Below are 18,018 nucleotides of genomic sequence, written 5' to 3' on the forward strand. Positions count from 1 at the left end.
AGCTATAAGGTAAGTGCGGCTATAAGGTAGGTGCAGCTATAAGGTAGGTGCAGCTATAAGGTAGGTGCAGCTATAAGGTAGGTGCAGCTATAAGGTAGTTGCATGAATAAGGTAAGTGCAGCTATAAGGTAGGTGCAGCTATAAGGTAAGTGCAGCTATAAGGTAGTTGCATGAATAAGGTAAGTGCAGCTATAAGGTAGGTGCAGCTATAAGGTAAGTGCAGCTATAAGGTAGGTGCTTCTTTAAGGTAGGTGCATGAATAAGGTAAGTGCAGCTATAAGGTAGGTGCAGCTATAAGGTAGTTGCAGCTATAAGGTAGGTGCAGCTATAAGGTAGGTGCAGCTATAAGGTAGGTGCAGCTATAAGGTAAGTGCGGCTATAAGGTAGGTGCAGCTATAAGGTAGGTGCAGCTATAAGGTAGGTGCAGCTATAAGGTAGGTGCAGCTATAAGGTAGTTGCATGAATAAGGTAAGTGCAGCTATAAGGTAGGTGCAGCTATAAGGTAAGTGCAGCTATAAGGTAGTTGCATGAATAAGGTAAGTGCAGCTATAAGGTAGGTGCAGCTATAAGGTAGGTGCTTCTTTAAGGTAGGTGCTGCTATAAGGTAGTTGCATGAATAAGGTAAGTGCAGCTATAAGGTAGGTGCATGAATAAGGTAAGTGCAGCTATAAGGTAGGTGCTTCTTTAAGGTAGGTGCATGAATAAGGTAAGTGCAGCTATAAGGTAGGTGCAGCTATAAGGTAAGTGCAGCTATAAGGTAGGTGCTTCTTTAAGGTAGGTGCATGAATAAGGTAAGTGCAGCTATAAGGTAGGTGCAGCTATAAGGTAGGTGCAGCTATAAGGTAGGTGCTTCTTTAAGGTAGGTGCTGCTATAAGGTAAGTGCAGCTATAAGGTAGGTGCAGCTATAAGGTAGTTGCATGAATAAGGTAGGTGCAGCTATAAGGTAGGTGCTTCTTTAAGGTAGGTGCAGCTATAAGGTAGTTGCATGAATAAGGTAGTTACAGCTATAAGGTAGGTGCTTCTTTAAGGTAGGTGCATGAATAAGGTAGGTGCAGCTATAAGGTGTACATGGGCTTCAGGGAAATCCTGGGCATTTGTTAAATGAGTTGAAATGTGAGGTGAAGCAGATTCTGAGATGTTTTGCAGGCACCAATTCTGAGTAAGTAGGTTAAAAAACGATGCAGGTTTGAAACTTCTGCAATGTAGGGTTTAGAGGGTTTAAGGATCAGGATAGTTTAAAAAGTTATGCAGTCAACGTTTTTCACCAGAATAAAGTTTAGATAGGATGCACGATGGAGTCACCAAAGGAGTCATCTCAGCAGGCCAGTGGAAGACGAACCAGAAGCTGAACTGGAAGGAGTGCTGTCAGTAAAAAAACACATCCTTGGGTTTGGAAAGGCATTTCCACTGGAAAAAGAGAAAACAACCAAAAGCGAGGTCTATGGAGGTGCATTAAAATAAGTGTTTCATGAAGGTGTGTCCGGAACTCCACTGCCTGATTTTAAGAGGTCATAAGTTCCACGAAAGAAGAACGAAAGCTGGAAGGCTCACAGGGGGTCTGTGGAAGACTGGTATTTGATGATAAAGGTTTGGATTAGGGATCAGATGATGAGATCCTCTTGATCTGAATCTTGTGTTTTTAACACTAATTTCTTTCTGCGCAGTGGTTTGTATTGATTTGGAGATTCAGGTTGATTGTTGTTCACCTGGTCCTTTGGCTCTACCTGTACCTGTGAATCACAATACCACCTCTCCTCAGTAGCATGAACCCCAGTTTCTTTAAAACTTCGTCTTGTCTCTTGTTTCTGGGTTGAAATGGAAGCACCAGCCTGGCTGAGATCTGGAGGATTCCCACTAAAAAGATCTCCTTTTGTTTCTGTTGAAGGTGTTCTCTTATCTTTCTTTTCTGTTTGAACAATTTGCTGCTTGGCTGATTTATAGAACTCATATTGATTTCTATGTTCTTCATCCTCCTGTTTAACCTTCAATGTACCGCGATCACTTTTCTCAGTTTCCAGGATGGAGTTTCTAGACCCACGGTTGAACATTTTCTCAGCCATGTCTGGTTTTTGTGTGGTTTCGTTTTTATCTGTGATTTTCAGTTTTTCTGCTTCAGTCAGAAGTTTCCACACATCTTCAACTTGCTTTTCTATCTGTCTCTGATTCCTGTAATCATGTTTAATTACTGGGTGGAGCTTATTCACCACCATCCTGAGGACTTCATCTTTTCTCTGGAGTTCTTGTTGTTGTTGCCAAAGCATTTCCTCTTTTCTCTGGAGGTCATGTTGAAGTTGCTTAATAACTTTATCTTTTCTCTGGATTTTCTGTTGTTGTTTCTGAATGACTTCATCTCTCCTCTCGAGTTCATGTTGATGTTGTATAATCTGTAGAAAGATGAATAGAAAATGGTCTCTGTATAAATAAATAAATACATAAATCTATAAACATTAATCTGTAACCACCAGATGCTGCTTTCTTAATTGGTCAGTCCTCAGCCTATATAGCTAGCATTGATGCTACATGCTGTAGATGTAGAGTTGTTAAACTAATCCTAATTTTAAAAAATCTTCTAGGGTTTTAAACATCATTAAGCTTTGTGTATCTCTTGATTCTAGTATCTACAAACCAGCTCTGGAAATACCAAAAAAGTAATCAACAACACGCTGTTGTGAGTCGCTCTGGATAAGGGCATCTGCTAAATACCGTAAATGTAAATGTAAAAGGCAGTGGTTTAGATGTCTCCTTTTAAGCTGACCCTAGACCCTATCGTTAGAATTTCTGTAGGAAATTTATTACAGTAGATGAAAGGTGATTATTTCTGGATTCGTTCTGCAATGTTGTAAATGTTCAGCAGGGGCTCAGAATGAGTGAATACTGAATACTCACCACGGCATCTGCAGTGTCTGTTGTTGGTTCGGGTTGATTATTGAGCCTGAATAAATGAGCTGAATCAAAGAGAAAACAGACAAAAAAACTCAATCTTACTAGAAGCTACAAAACATTATTTTTCCTGAAATAAATTGTAAATACTGTTAATTATGTTGTAGTGAGACATGACTTACCCATCTGTGGGTCATCCTGTCCTTTTACCTAAAACAGGAAATTTATTTGGTTAAATTGTAATCCAGCATCTTGAAAATATGATGCGAATAAACAATAAGCAAATACCGGATTATTTATCCACTGTGTAACTTTCTCCAGAGCTTCCTGGTTCCTCTGGCACTTCAGAAGTCCTCTATCCTGTTCAAACAGACAGTCTACAGTCAGAGTATTCTCTCTGTCCATACTTCTGCTGCTGTCTGATATGAAGAACTCCGGGTCAAATGTGTGATGAAGAACCACCAGAACTGCAGTCTTGGATTCTGTAGAAACATAAAACATGAGTGAACAGAGTCTTACCAAAAACAACTAACTGTTCTCAGACTGATCATACAGTACCTGATAAGTCCTGAAGTTTCTGCAGAGCTGATCTAATGCTCATTATTCGTCCAGAAACAACAGAACAGAAAACCAGAATAAAATCACAATTCTTCACGTTAAACTCCTCCTTCAGGCCGGGTATTCCCTCTTTCAGCTTCCTTATAAATCCATCATCTGAACCCAGAGTGTTTCCAGATACACAGCGCAGAAACCTCACTTCTCCTACAACAGAAATTACACACTGTTATCATCCTGAACATGTCTGACTCTACACAGATAAACAGCATGAATATAAATGTGTTTCTCTCTGATGAATTAAATGAGTTAGCATCAACACGTTTAGCAAGTGAATGAATGATGTAATGATGATGTGTCTAAGTTTAATGAATGGTATGGATGCGCTGCAGGGCTTGAGGATTCTGGGATCATCGTGAGCAGTTGTGTGTTCCCTCTATTCAGTGAATTAGAGAATGGATGCTAAACATTCTGTAGGTGGAAGTGAACAGGTGTAAAATACCTTGTGATGACCTGCCATGCTTTCTATCAGGTTTCCTTTCCTTCTTTCTCATGCTCTGGTACAGTTGTGGTGCTGTCCAGGGACAACAGGAAAGAAGTTAAATAAATGTTGTTGTATTAAACTCCTGTTTTGGTTTCTTATTCCTCTCCTGATCTTTACATTACTTTGACTTGTTGAAAAATTGCCACTGTAACAGTCCTGATTTTATCACATCAACATAAAGAACTTCTTCACGTGCTAAATAAACCTGCACTTTGAGTATTTGACCAGTGCACATGTTGTCCATGTTTTTATTTCATATGAACTTCAAGATCAGAACTTCAGGAACATCAAAGAAGAAGAAGATCAAAATCATTGGCAACGCATGTGGTATTGCACCATTTCCTGAGGGCTCTTCCTGGAGGAAACCCATATAGATAAAAGGAGCCACAAGTCTCTGGGAGATGGTGGACCTAGAGAGGCTTTCTCTGGATTTGAAACCATAATGCACCTGGCCCACAGGTATCGACTCGGTGACCACCAATTGGGTCCAGAATCCAAAACCCACTGTCACTGCTGCCCTACATGCCAATTCACCAGCTCAGCCATTTTCATCTTTGACTTCACAAAAGGGAATCGTCAAGTGACCCTGACCCTAACCACCAGGGAGAAGATTCACTTCACCAGGGCACTGGCACTACACAGTCCTCCTGTTTTCTCTTTAGAGGGCCCTGACAATATTCCAGAGGCTGATGGATATCTTCTTCAGGCAACACCAGCATGTACTACAGTACATCTGGATGACTTCATCCACCATCCACTTACAGCACTTTTTCATCTATGTGGAACCGGCACTGAACCTAATTTTGAACCGCTAGTCATGTTTCCAACAACAAAAGTAGGTTCCGGAAGCAGGAATGTTCATTTGCGGTGGGAACTGAAGAGTACTTGGTTCTTCAGTGCAAACCGTGACAACATATGATTTGACGTTTTGACAATTCCACTAAAACTGGTGGAAATGTGGGCAGATCCACTGAAAAGCACCACAGTTCTTATAAACCAGAATGGAATTGTTTCAAGAACCTGAGTTCTTTTGGTGTAAAAGAGCTAATAGAGAACTGGGAGATCCTGGGCTGCAACTAGAAACACAGGCTGGACTCTCCTAAAACTCCCAAAATTCCACCTTGGGCTCTCTGATCCCATTATGTGTGGTATAGCACTGGTTAGGGCTTACTTCTACCCTGACAAAAAGGATTGCTTCTGTTGCAGCAATGGCCCTAAATGGCCCCAAAATCAAGTATGATGTGCCTCCTGAAGTTTAAAGGGCTACTTCAGGTGGTTTGTTCCAATGTCTCCTCTGTCTCCTCTTGCCTAAGTAATCTAACCAAATGGAATGACCTGACTGCATCCATTGGACCCCCGTCCCCATGGTTCTACATTGAAAGACCACCTTTTTGTCATGAACTTTGCTCTATAGCCCAATGACTCTGAATCTGGTCTCAGAGTGATGTTGGCTCAGGTTTCAGAGGAAGAGCATTGTGTCTTATTTACCAGGAGATAACTGGACCAGTCCAAACAATACCAAGCCGCCCTGGAACGCAAGGCTCTGGCTATCAACAGGGCCATATAAAAGCTATGGTTCTACTTAGTGGGTAAGTAATTCACTTTATTATTGTTCTTGCCTCTTTACAGTGACAGACTAAAGTCAGAGATCCTAAGTCTTTGGTTCTAAAAGGTTTTGCCTGTCCAGGAGATTGGTTTCAGGTGGAACACTACCCAGAGTGGGTCAGTGTCCAACATGAACTTGTCCTGGCTGGGGAAATTTCCTTTTCAAGAATAACTCTATAGGGAGGCTGTAGTGCATGCTGGGGTGGCAACTCCAGGCACACAACATTGAGTCCACCCTGATTGGAGAAAGTGGGAGTGTTCCCTACTTAATACTATTCAGTTTTGTTCACCCATTTTACTTACTTTGTTGTTCCCTTTCCTTTTTTCTAATTGACAAGGCAACTTATTACTAGTGATGCTCCAACACCAAGAGGGTGAAGACAGACAAACTCTGCATCTTTTTGAGCTGCTGCTGATGCTGTAGCATTACCGAGTAGCATCACAGTGCTAACGCTCAGAGGAAAGCGCAGCGACTCGGTTCTGATACATCAGCTCACAGACGCAGCCTTGTGCTGATCCACATCACCCTAGGAGTGATGAGGGGAAAGAGAGAGCGCCATCTACTGTACTGTACCCACCCAGAGAGAGAGCAAAACCAACTGTGCTCTCTCGGGGCTCCGGCAGCTGATGGCAAGCTGCAAAACCGGAATTCAAAGTGGCCAACTGACCCTTCAAAGCTCTCTTTATCACTTCGCCACGCCACATCTCCACAGCCTATAAGTGTGATGTGCCAAAAAGTTAAGTCACCTGCTGGAGCTGTGTAATCTTAAACTGTTTCTACTTGATTCGTTTGGTCCCTTCATTCCCCTTTACCTCTCACAAAATCTACATACAGTTCAAATATAAACACTTACCTTTCATAGCGTTCATCTTCTCCGGTGCTCTCTGACTGATCTCCTCAGTGAAAGTGAAAGCTGTGATTTCTTCTTCTTAAATATTATCAGATAGAGATCAGCTGATTTTATGATCTGAAATGTAACCGACAGAAAGAGGAACATTTGACTTAAAACAGAAACTTATTAAACTTTTAGTTTATTATATACTTTATTTGGACTGTAATGGTAACAGTGATATATTTCTTATAACAGATTTAAGAAAGGACTCTGTTAAACAACACACCTTCACAGAAATTTTATAAACAGAAGACTAAACCTGATACCTAAACCTTTAAAACATTGAAGAACCTCTCAGAACCCAACAGCAACATTACACCCGATCACTCTGATTATCTTTGGATTCAGAGTCTATAATGCTGATGTTTCTGTTTTTCTAATAAAACAGGAATCATTAAAAAAGGCATTAATCAGAAAAAACTGAAATCAAAGACAAACAGAGAATGATGTAATCTAATAAATCACAGATCAAAACAATTAAAAATCAGATTTTCTACAGTTTTCTACTTCAATTTAGTGAAGAACAGACGGCCAGCTGCTACTCACCTCAGCACTCCCTGAAATAAACAGGTAAGATCAGTTTACATTCTTTACTTAATCTGCACTGATCCTTTACTGCCCTCTACAGGTCACTGTGTAGAACTGCACACCAGTACCTGATCTATAATTATCTTTATTTAATAATGAGGGATATTAATGCATTGTGCTGCGTAGTTAAATATCATTAATAAAACTTAAATTCAGATTTCAGGACACATTTTAAGGTTTATGCTCAGAGATCTGGGTCTGATGTCTTAAGCTTTCTTCAGTAAATTGTGAATTAATTTGGAAAAAGGTCTACACCACTTCAGAAGGGATTATTCAGCACTAATCTTGTGCCTGTACTTATTGTATAAAAAGTGTCAACACAATTTTATTATGTGGAATTTAACACCTGTTTGAACTATGACTGAGCAGAATTAAAGAAACTTTAATAAAACACACAAACAAAAACTTTAATATTGCTAAATACTTTTATTTAGATTTCGCATTACATTGGAAACATTGTAAATTACTCAATATTTATGTAAACATCACTAATAATAACAGTTTTGCTGGTGTGGACCACACCTGAAGGAGCTGGAATAAGAGAGGTTAATTCTCCTGGGCTGGAGTTCAGGGAGGATATAAAGTAGGATCATGAGGTCTTAAGTCTTATAGCTGAGGTGAAGGTGAAGAGGAGGGAGGAGACAGGTAGGAGGTGGAGAGGAGGGAGGAGACAGGTAGGTAGCAGGTGAGTTTAACGTCCCTGAGGTGAGAGTGAAATATTTAGTTCTGTTGAGGAATTCAGGGTTTGGTTCTTCTTGCATTCTTTAGTTATGAGATAATTTTACTCCAGTCTGCTACGTGCTTCACCTGAAGCAGCTGGAATGAAGATAAGGCTGTTTGGGCCTCTTGACAAGATCACTAGATGCTCATTGGCTGAAATGAGGTCTCTGGTGTATCCGCCAGTGTAGTGATGATAGACCTGAGGGAACCGAAAGCTAAATTATAGTATGTGGTCAGAAAGACCTTGATGAGATGCTTTGGAGACAGTGCCAATTCTGAGTAGGTGGAAAAAATCCTGCTTTTTTCTAATTTTATTTCTAATTTTTATCCCATTTTATCCCCAACTCCCATCATTAGTGATGCTCCAACACCAGGAGGGTTAGGAAGACTAGCACACGCCTCCTCCGACACATGTAAAGTCAGAGTAGCATCACAGCGCTAACGCTCGGAGGAAAGCGCAGCGACTTCTTTCTGATACACCAGCTCACAGATGCAGCCTTGTGCTGATCCACATCACCCTAGGAGTGATGAGGGGAAAGAGAGAGCGCCATCTGCTGTACTGTACCCACCCAGAGAGAGCAAGGACAAGTGTGCTCTCTCAGGGCTCCGGCAGCTGATGGCAAGCTGCATGATCGGGATTCGAACCAGCAATCTCACAATCACTGTGGCAGGGCAGTAGTGCTAAAAAAAAGGTACTGCTAAGAGAGAGGACATTGCATAGGTAATGGGTGGTGACGAAGCCTGGTGAACCTGTGGTGAACCGTGGGCTAAGGTTTACCTTAAGAGACTTAAGGGTTAGTATATTTTACGGCGTCATGTTGGAAATGTTTTTTTTTTGCCAGAATAAGGCCAGGAAAGACAAACTAATGCCACTGAACTTATAGAAGGAGTGGTTTCAGTAAAAATACACTTCCTTGGGGTTGGAAAGGCTTTTCCACAGGAGAAAAAGATGCCGTTCCTGTGTTGCAGAAAGAAAAGCTAAAAGTGCTGCTCTGAAATGAAAGCGAGGTCTAGAAAGAGCTGAAAGTTAGAGGCGGCGTCCCAAACGGACAACCAGGGCGAGCATGGGATTGTACTGTAGGTCCAAGTATAAAGGAAGAAGAAATAATCTTTTTGAAAACATAGCAGATCATCTGCAAGTTTAGAAAATGCATCTATTTACAACAGCAGCTTTTAGTAAAATTAGAAAACTCTAAAATTTGATCATATTAGTCCAGTACTATCAGCACTGCACTGCTTCCAGTCAAATTCCACATAGACTATAAAATTCTCCTGTTAACGTATAAAGCCCTACACGGCTCATCACCTGAGTATTTACGAGACTCATCTCCTATTATGAACCACCGCGATTACTTAGATCTCAGGGTGCTGGTTTATTAGTAGTTCCTAAAATTCAGAGGAGCTCTGCAGGAGGAAGAGCTTTCTCTTATAAAGCTCCTCAACTCTGGAATAATCTCCCCGAATATGTTCGGGACTCAGACACAGTCTCAATCTTTAAGTCTAGACTGAAAACTTACTTGTTTAGTTTAGCTTTTGGTAATTAATGTTTTCCCTTTAGATAAGGCTGCAGATCCAGGGGTTCATGGACAGAGGGAATCGTGGGTAAACTGTGATGCTGGTGGTGTTGTTTGGTCAGTCAGGTTTGTGGAGGGTGGAGTGGGTGGACGTTGGTGTTTCAGGGTGTCTCTGTGTCTATGTTACCTTCTGGCTCTCTCTTTTTAGTTCATCTGTTTTATTCAGTTCTGCCGGAGTCATTAGATAATCTCACTCTGATACTGTTTTATATTCTCTGTTTTATATAAATCCAATTAAACTAATTTCATCTCTCTGCTCCTCCGAGTTACTGACTGCCCACCTGTCTGACCCCCCCATACTGATGAACGTTAGACCCTCAGTTGGGCCAGTAGTAACTGCAGAGTTCACTGTCTGAAGCAACCAGGTGGATTCAATGCAAAAAATCATCTGATGTTGATGGAATGCAGGCAGGTATGAGAGAAATGTGAAGTTGGTCATAACTCACAATAATAACTGCTTAATACACAGAAATAAGAAGTTGATTGGAATCTATTGTGATTACATAATGAAAGCAAAATAATAATAATACTAATACATTTATTTTATAGGGCACTTTTCATCACTGTAGCAGATCAAGATGTGTTACAAAAAGTCCTGTTTTTAAAAGGTTCTTCAAGGAACTTCACTGTTTGATTTTAAGAGGTCATAAGTTCCACAGGAAGGCTCACAGGGGATCTGTGGAAGACTGGTATTTGATGATGAGATTATAAGATCTTCCTCTTGATCTGAATCTTGTTTTTTTAATACTACTCTTTTTCTGCGCCGTGGTTTGTATTGATTAGGAGGTTCAGGTTGATTGTTGTTCACCTGGTTCTTTGGATCTTCCTGTCTCTTTAACTGCATCTGTAAATCTCATGGCATGGAGCGAAATTGATGTAAAGACCTCTTTTGAACAGCTCCAGTTTCTTTAAAACTTCGTCTTGTCTCATGTTTCTGGGTTGGGATGGAAGCACCAGCCTGGCTGAGATCTGGAGGATTCCCACTAAAAAGACCTTTAATTTCTGGTGGAGGTGTTCTTTTATCTTTCTTTTCTGTTTGAACGATTTGCTGCTTGAGTGATTTAGACTCATCAGGATTCCTACGTTCCTCATTCTCCTGTTTAAACTTGGATTTCTTGTACAGTTTTGATGCACCGCGATCACGTTTCTCAGTTTCCCGGATGGAGTTTCTTGAGTCACGGTTGAACATTTTCTCAGCCATGTCTGGTTTTTGTGTGATTTCTTTATCTGTGATTTTCAGTTTTTCTGCTTCAGTCAGAAGTTCCCTCGGATCTTCAACTTGATTTTCTTTTAACTGTCTCTGATTCCTGGAATCATGTTTAGTTATTGGGCGGATCTTCTTTATCACCATCCCAAAGACTTTTTTCTGATCTTTTCTCTGGAGTTCTTGTTGTTGTTGCTGAAGGACTTTGTCTTTTCTCTGGAGTTCCTTTTCTTTTCTCTGGAGTTCTTGTTGTTGTTGCTGAAGGACTTTGTCTTTTCTCTGGAGTTCATGTTCTTTTTTCTGGAGTTCATGTTCAAGTTGCCTAATAACTTCATCTCTCCTCTGGAGTTCATGTTGATGTTGCTGAAGGATTTCATCTTTTCCCTGGAGTTGATGTTTAGGTTGTTTGATCTGTGGAAAGATGAATAGGAAATGACCTGTGTATGAATAAATACATATGTCTATAAATATAAATTACCAGATGCTGTTTCTTCTAGTACCAGATCATCCTGGGATTAGCTTCGCTAACATAGTGGGACAATCCAGCCACATGCCTACGAACTTGTATGGTGAGGGGTTAGTGTTTATGGAAAGACTTAGTGATTTGATTTGAAATGAGACAATTTTGTAAATGAGGGACAATTGTCACGCCTAATGCCAAAGTGGGGATATGCCTGGTTGAACCTTTATCTTTGAGATAATTTTTTATACAGTAGTTGGCAGCAGAGGCCTGAAAGGGAAGGCGACACTCAAACTGGATTCATTAGTCCAAAGCTATCGTTGAAAGTACCCAACGGTCCAAAGTGACTAATGCCCAAGCTGCTAGTGGTCTGTGGTCCATGATGGCTTGAGCCCATCAGCTGGGTTTAGTGTGGGTGGGGGGTGAGCAGGTAAACGTGGTAACCTGACCCAGGGGCGATTTGGCAATTGGGGATATCTCTCAATAATGTGTAGACCCTATTAGAGACATGGCTCTGAACCAGTCAAACATGACACCAGGCTTTAATAAGTATTACCGCAACGTGAGCTAGCTTGCAAGTGATAATGCCCATAACATAAAGGAGCACTTCCATTGCATCCTTCAGAGGCACATCTGACAATCTCTGGTTTACTTCCAGAGTCATCGTATTTTAATCAAGAATTAGAGACATGCCATGGCTCATATTAAATCCTTATCTATTTGCTCTGCTTGGGCTGAGTGTCTGAACCGACTGGTTCACCAGGTTAATCTTTGTCTCATCAGTCGTTAAAACTCCGTTCCAGTCTTATCTGTGTTTGTCTTGGCTGCTAATAGTGGTTTGCATCTTCTGATAAAGCTTCTGTACTGTTGTTAATGAAATCTTCTGTGAACAGTAGATACAGTGATATCTTCACTCCTGCCCTCTGGAGGTTGTTGCTGATGTCACTAACAGTAGTTTTAGGGTTTTTCTTCACAAAACTCACAATGTTTCTGTTTAATCAACTGCTGTGGTTTTCCTAGGTCTACATGTTCATCTGTTATTTAGTACACCAGTGATGAAGTTCTTTTTCAGGACATTCCAAATGGTTGTACTGGCGGCCATGGACAATATCTGTGCTCTGATGGTTCTTGAATGGATGGATTGTTTTGCACCCATAGACTCTCATAGCTCTCTGGATTTTACAATGGTTAACATAAATCCACAGTCCTTGTTTTCTCCATGCTATAAATGAGTGTAGTGAGTGAATACTCACTTGAGTATCTGTGGGGTTTGCTGTGGGTCCATGTGGCCTCCTGAACCTGTTTGCATGGGCTGTGTATATAAATAGAAAACTCAAAATGAATATCAGAGTTATGGAATCTTATCTAGAATTCTCTTTCAAGTAAAAACAGAAATTCTGGTAATTAGTCAGTTTGAGACGTGACTTACCCGTCTGTGGAACATTCTGTATTTTTACCTAAAAATGAAATTGTAATCCAGCATTTTGCAAGTGTGAATGAAGAGAGAATTATATAAAGAAACAGTATAAATAGAATAAAAGCAAATACTAGACTTTTTACCCATCTTATGACTTTCTCCAGAGCTTCCTGGTTCCTGTAGCACTGCAGTAATCCTCTGCCCTCATGAAACAGACAGTCCACAGTGAGAGTATTCTCTCTGTTCACACTCCTGCTGCTGTCTGGTACTACTAACTCTGGATCAAATGTGTGATGAAGAACAACCAGAACTGCATCCTTGGATCCTGTCGGAACACAGAGATTCATTGATATTCAATACTTTAGTCTTCAACCCTTAACATAACTATTCAAGCCTGAGTGTTCAGACTGATCAAAGTTTTGTACCTGATAAGATCTGTAGTTTTTTCAGAGCTGCTTCAATGTTGGTTTCAGATCGAGAAACAACAGGACAGAAAACCAGAATAAAATCACACTTCTCCACGTTAGACTCCTCCTTCAGGCCGGGTATTTCCTCTTTCAGCTTTCTTATAAATCCATCATCTGAACCCAGAGTGTTTCCAGATACACAGCGCAGAAACCTCACTTCTCCTACAACAGAAATTACACACAGAATATGCATGTGTTTCTGAATAATTACATGTGGTTGCATTAGAAAAATTAAAAATTAGCAAGTGATTACGTAATTAAATATGTTAAAGTTAGATGGGTGCTGCACAGCTCCAGGGTTCTGGATTTGTGGGTTTAGTCTTTGCTCTGGTTTCTGTCTGTGAGGAGTTTGGTGTGTTCTCCATGTGATTCTTTGGTGAATTGGTGAATGGAGTGAGTGGATTTGTGAGTGGTACCCTGTGTTCTTACCTCTCCTGCGCCTAGAGTTTCTGCTTATGCTCCGGTACAATCGTGTTCCTGATCAGAACAAAGCAGAAAAGGAGATAAAACTTAATAAATGTATATGTGTTCTATAAACCGTTACTATGATTGGCTAACAGGACAAACAGGTTAAAAAAGAAGTACGTTGCTAAATAAATTAATCTATATTTAAATAATATAGTATTATTTTTTTATGTGAATTGACTGAAAAAAATATTTAAAAACATTCTATTTGGTCTCAGTCTTGACTGCGTGTCCCTTTACAAGATTCACCACTACCTGTTGGTTTTCATCAGTTAAATCAGTGAGAAAATGCTGTAGAGTGACATTCCTTCATGTCGAGGTTTCACTTCATCTGATATAAAAGCTGCTGGTTCACATATTTTAAACAAAAACTGGTCATAGAACAAGACTAACAAAGGTCAAAACGTGAAGGTAAAAAAATTAAAAACATCAAATTAAGACAAAGGGAGTACAGGAAGAGGTTATTGAGGCACACCTGGCAAGAGTTGACAAGGGGGCAGGGCTTAAACAGGGAACACCTGTGGTCTTGGTAACACAACTATGCAAGCATATGAAGGAGCAACTATATCAGTTTGCTGAAATGATGGGTTGAAAATGTCCATGTTCTCTTTGCTTATAATGAGAAGTGAACCCCTGCCAGCCAGACCATAACCTCAGCACCAGGTGCTCTGGGAAAGTTAGGACTAGTCTAAGGATTTATCTTAACCCTGACTGAACCCAGGTGATCTGAAACATTTACTCTCCCCCAAATTGAAGCTGCTTTCTAGACATGGATGGATTTTATCCTAATTTCATCTACACAGAGACCAGGGGGAAACATGTTCTGCACCTAAAAAAAAGCCCTCTTGGACACAACAAAGCTGAACCTGGCGTATCACATCGGCTGAGATCCTGAGGCAGGCTGTTAAATCCTGACTTTGTCCTCTTGGTAAACATCTTAGTCCTGATCATTAATCTAAACACGTGGAGAACTTTTGCCATATTCTCAGACATTTACCATCACTCATTCCTATCGTACAGCCCTGTATGTGTGCATTTTTTTCTGTAAATTATTGGTAATTTCCTCCTATTGTCGACTTCTAGTGACATCTTTTTAGGCACTACTGGCCCTGTACATGCCTGATCCCTAATTGTCGCTTGCAACTATATTTTTTATTACTTTTGTCTTTGTGCCTCAACTGAGCCCTCGGACCTGCTCACATCGTCTCAGTAGAGGTGGGCGATACCTGGAATTTTGTTATCGATCCGATACCAAGTAAATGCAGGGCCAGTATTGCCAATATCGATACCAATACCAATACTTTTTAATATTTAATAGGGGTGTCACGATTTCGATATTTTATCGAAATAGAAAGGATCGATATTTAAGTCAAGTCAAGTCAAGAGGCTTTTACTGTCATTACATGGTACACAGTGTAATAAAATTACGCTCCTCCGGAACCATGGTGCAACATAGAACAACAGGCAATAGACAACATAAAGTGCAGGAGTGACGACATTCACAATGCTGGTGGCTTTGCGGATGCAGCGTGTGGTGTAGATCTCAGTGATGGAGGGAAGAGAGACTCCGATGATCTTCTCAGCTGTCCGCACTATCCGCTGTAGGGTCTTGCGATCTGAGGTGTTGCAGTTCTCAAACCAGACGGTGATGCAGGTGCTCAGGATGCTTTCTACAGTGCCTCTGTAGAACATGGTGAGGATGGGGGGTGGGAGATGTGCTTTCCTCAGTCTCTGCAGGAAGTAGAGGTGCTGCTGGGCTTTCTTGGTTATGGAGCTGGTGTTGAGGGACCAGGTGAGGTTCTCTGCAATGTGAACACCGAGGAACTTGGTGTTATCCACAATTTCCACAGCAGAGCCGCTGATGTTCAGCGGGTGGTGGACACCTGGAACTCTCCTGAAGTCAACAACCATCTCCTTGGTTTTATCCACGTTAAGAGATAGGTTGTTGGTTCTGCACCAGTCCGTCAGCCACTGCACCTCCTCTCTGTATGCTGACTCGTCGTTCTTGCTGATGAGGACGACTACAGTTGTGTCATCAGTGAACTTGATGATGTGGTTTGAGCTGTACTTTGCAGTACAGTCATGAGTCAGCAGAGTGAACAGCAGTGGGCTGAGCACACAGCCCTGGGGGGCACCGGTGCTCAGTATGTTTGTGCTGGAGGTGTTATTTCCGATCCTGAATGATTGTGGTCTCTCAGTCAGGAAGTCTAAAACCCAGTTGCAGAGGGAGGAGTTCAGGCCCAGCAAGCTCAGTTTTCCGATCAGATGCTGAGGGATGATGGTGTTGAATGCTGAACTGAAGTCGATGAACAGCATTCGAACATAGCAGTCTTTGTTGTCCAGGTGGGTGAGAGCCAGGTGGAGCGCAGTAGAGATGGTATCGTCTGTTGATCTGTTTGGACGATACGCAAACTGCAGAGGGTCCAGTGAGGAGGGGAGCTGGTTTTTGATGTGCCTCATGACCAGCTTCTCAAAGCACTTCATGATGATGGGAGTAAGTGCAATGGGACGGTAGTCATTGAGGCAGGACACTTGAGACTTCTTCGGTACAGGGACGATGGTGGTCCTCTTGAAGCACGTCGGCACGATTGCAGTACTCAGAGAGATGTTGAAAATGTCCGTGAGAACATCCGTGAGTTGGTCTGCACATCCTCAGAGCACTCTACCAGGTATGCTGTCTGGTCCTGGGGCTTTCCGTGGGTTGACTCTGAGTAGAGTTTTCCGCACATCAGCTGAGGACAGGCACAGTACCTGGTCGTTTGGAGGAGGTGTAGTCTTCCTTGCTGTCGTGTAGTTCTGTGCTTCGAACCTTGCGTAGAAGGAGTTCAGTGCATCTGGAAGGGAGGCATCACTGTTACAAGCAGGGGAGGGTGACTTGTAGTTGGTGATGGTCTGGATGCCCTGCCACATGCGCCGAGTGTCAGTAGTTTCCTGGAAGTGTGCGTGGATTTTCTTTGCGTAGGTGCGCTTTGCCTCTCTGATCCCCCGGGAGAGCTTGGCTCTAGCTGTTCGGAGGCCAGCCCTGTCCCCTGACTTAAAGGCCTTGTCTCGGGATCTCAGCAGCACACGCACCTCTGCAGTCATCCACGGCTTCTGGTTGGGGCGGGATGTGATGGTTTTGGAGACAGTAACATCCTCAATGCACTTGCTAATGTAGCCAGTCACTGAGTCTGTGTACTCCTCCAGGTTGATGGAGTCATCAGAGGTAGCAGCTTCTCTGAACATGTCCCAGTCAGTGTGCTCAAAACAGTCCTGAAGAGCAGAGATGGCTCCTGGAGGCCAGGTTGTAACTTGCTTCTTCTCTGATTTGGCACGTCTGATGAGCTGTCTGTATGCTGGGATGAGCATGACAGTGATATGGTCAGAGTAGCCGTAGTGGGGGCGGGGCTCTGCTCTGTACGAACCGGGAATGTTAGTGTAAACACAATCGAGCAGGTTAGCTCCACAGGTTGGAAAATCCACATGTTGGTGAAAGCTGGGCAGCAGAGCCTTCAGATTACTGTGATTGAAATCACCAGCAACAATAAACAGTCCGACGGGGTGTGAGTTCTGGAGTTTGGAGATAACAGTGTACAGTTCTTGCAGAGCATTAGCATTAGCACTGTTAGCATGGGTGCTACATACACTGCTACTATGTACACGTTGCTAAGCTCTCTGGGCAGGTAGAATGGTCTGGCTCTGACTAGCAGCGATCAGTAGCGGCAAATCTTACCAGAGAGGCCGGCGTCATGGTCCCCGCGGAAGCATAATTATGTCATGGTCTCGAGCATCAAAGTCAAAAAGATGATCGACAATCCCTCCCTCTAAGATACGCAAGCACACGCAGCATGCTACGCAAATAGCGCCGCACACTGTAGCCGACGCGGACGTTGTAACTGCTCAAAGAGCAGCGCTTTCTCCAGAGAATGTCACTAAATGGCATTACATATATATCTTAATTCAGTTAATTAAATTTGACCATTAGTGCCTAATGTGGTGTATTACAGATCACTTGTATCACTTTGCATCACTTATATCAAGCCCACCTTTTGAAATAAGATATTGTAAATTTGATGAATCAAACCAATGACTGACCATAGACTAATCTAAAACTGGTATAGACCTCTCTGCTGTAAAAAAAAAAGAAAATCGAGAATTGAATCGTGATCCTAAAATTAGAAATAAAATAGAATCGAGGATTTAGAGAATCGTGACACCCCTACTATTTAAGATTCATAGATCAAAGGATCCAAAAGACCTGAAAACAGAATACTTTATTTTCGCAATCAACATTTTTGTTTAGAAACAATGAAACAGTAACAAAACAAAGTTTGCCATAACATTAGGACAATCTTCTTTGAGGTAGAAGAGGAGAAACCACAATACAAAAATAAAATAAAAATTCTTCCCTCACTAGACATTTTTTCTAGTTCTTTCTTTGTTTCTTTTTTCAAATGGAATTGTTCTTTGGAAAAACAATGAAAAATAAGATTTTTTTTATTTCAGTGCAATTCAGTTTTTTTATGAAATAAAAAGTATAAAAAATAACATTAAACACAGCTTAAAACAAAGAGAAAGAAAGCTTAAGTATTGATCTTTTTACACGAGTACTGATTAATATAAATACCAGCGTTGGTATCGATATTATCGATATTTGGATTGATCC

The 18,018-nt window shown here is 41.5% G+C and overlaps 3 protein-coding genes across 3 annotated transcripts in view; all 3 read right to left on the reverse strand.

Annotated features, from left to right (window-relative positions):
• LOC125781472 (nuclease SbcCD subunit C-like) overlaps positions 1 to 18,018 on the reverse strand; it is a 118,873-nt gene that overhangs the window by 100,286 nt on the left and 569 nt on the right. The window contains exon 2 of the mRNA XM_049465197.1: positions 13,338 to 13,385. Within this exon, the coding sequence (XP_049321154.1) occupies positions 13,338 to 13,385 (48 nt within the window). The remainder of the gene's footprint in view (positions 1 to 13,337; positions 13,386 to 18,018) is intronic.
• On the reverse strand, positions 2,713 to 6,551 carry LOC125804693 (uncharacterized). Its single transcript, XM_049483881.1, has 6 exons — positions 6,440 to 6,551; positions 3,939 to 4,010; positions 3,440 to 3,643; positions 3,170 to 3,363; positions 3,064 to 3,091; positions 2,713 to 2,946 (listed from the first exon to the last, which is right to left on the reverse strand). The coding sequence occupies exons 1-6, from the start codon at positions 6,453 to 6,455 to the stop codon at positions 2,849 to 2,851; spliced, it is 612 nt and encodes a 203-aa protein (XP_049339838.1). The 5' UTR covers positions 6,456 to 6,551; the 3' UTR covers positions 2,713 to 2,848.
• Positions 10,069 to 12,840, reverse strand: LOC125804618 (golgin subfamily A member 6-like protein 22). The gene is made up of 4 exons (XM_049483708.1): positions 12,585 to 12,840; positions 12,454 to 12,481; positions 12,278 to 12,336; positions 10,069 to 10,975 (listed from the first exon to the last, which is right to left on the reverse strand). The coding sequence occupies exons 1-4, from the start codon at positions 12,786 to 12,788 to the stop codon at positions 10,214 to 10,216; spliced, it is 1,053 nt and encodes a 350-aa protein (XP_049339665.1). The 5' UTR covers positions 12,789 to 12,840; the 3' UTR covers positions 10,069 to 10,213.

The sequence above is a fragment of the Astyanax mexicanus genome, chromosome 1 (assembly GCF_023375975.1).
Source record: "Astyanax mexicanus isolate ESR-SI-001 chromosome 1, AstMex3_surface, whole genome shotgun sequence".
NCBI lineage: Eukaryota > Metazoa > Chordata > Actinopteri > Characiformes > Acestrorhamphidae > Astyanax > Astyanax mexicanus.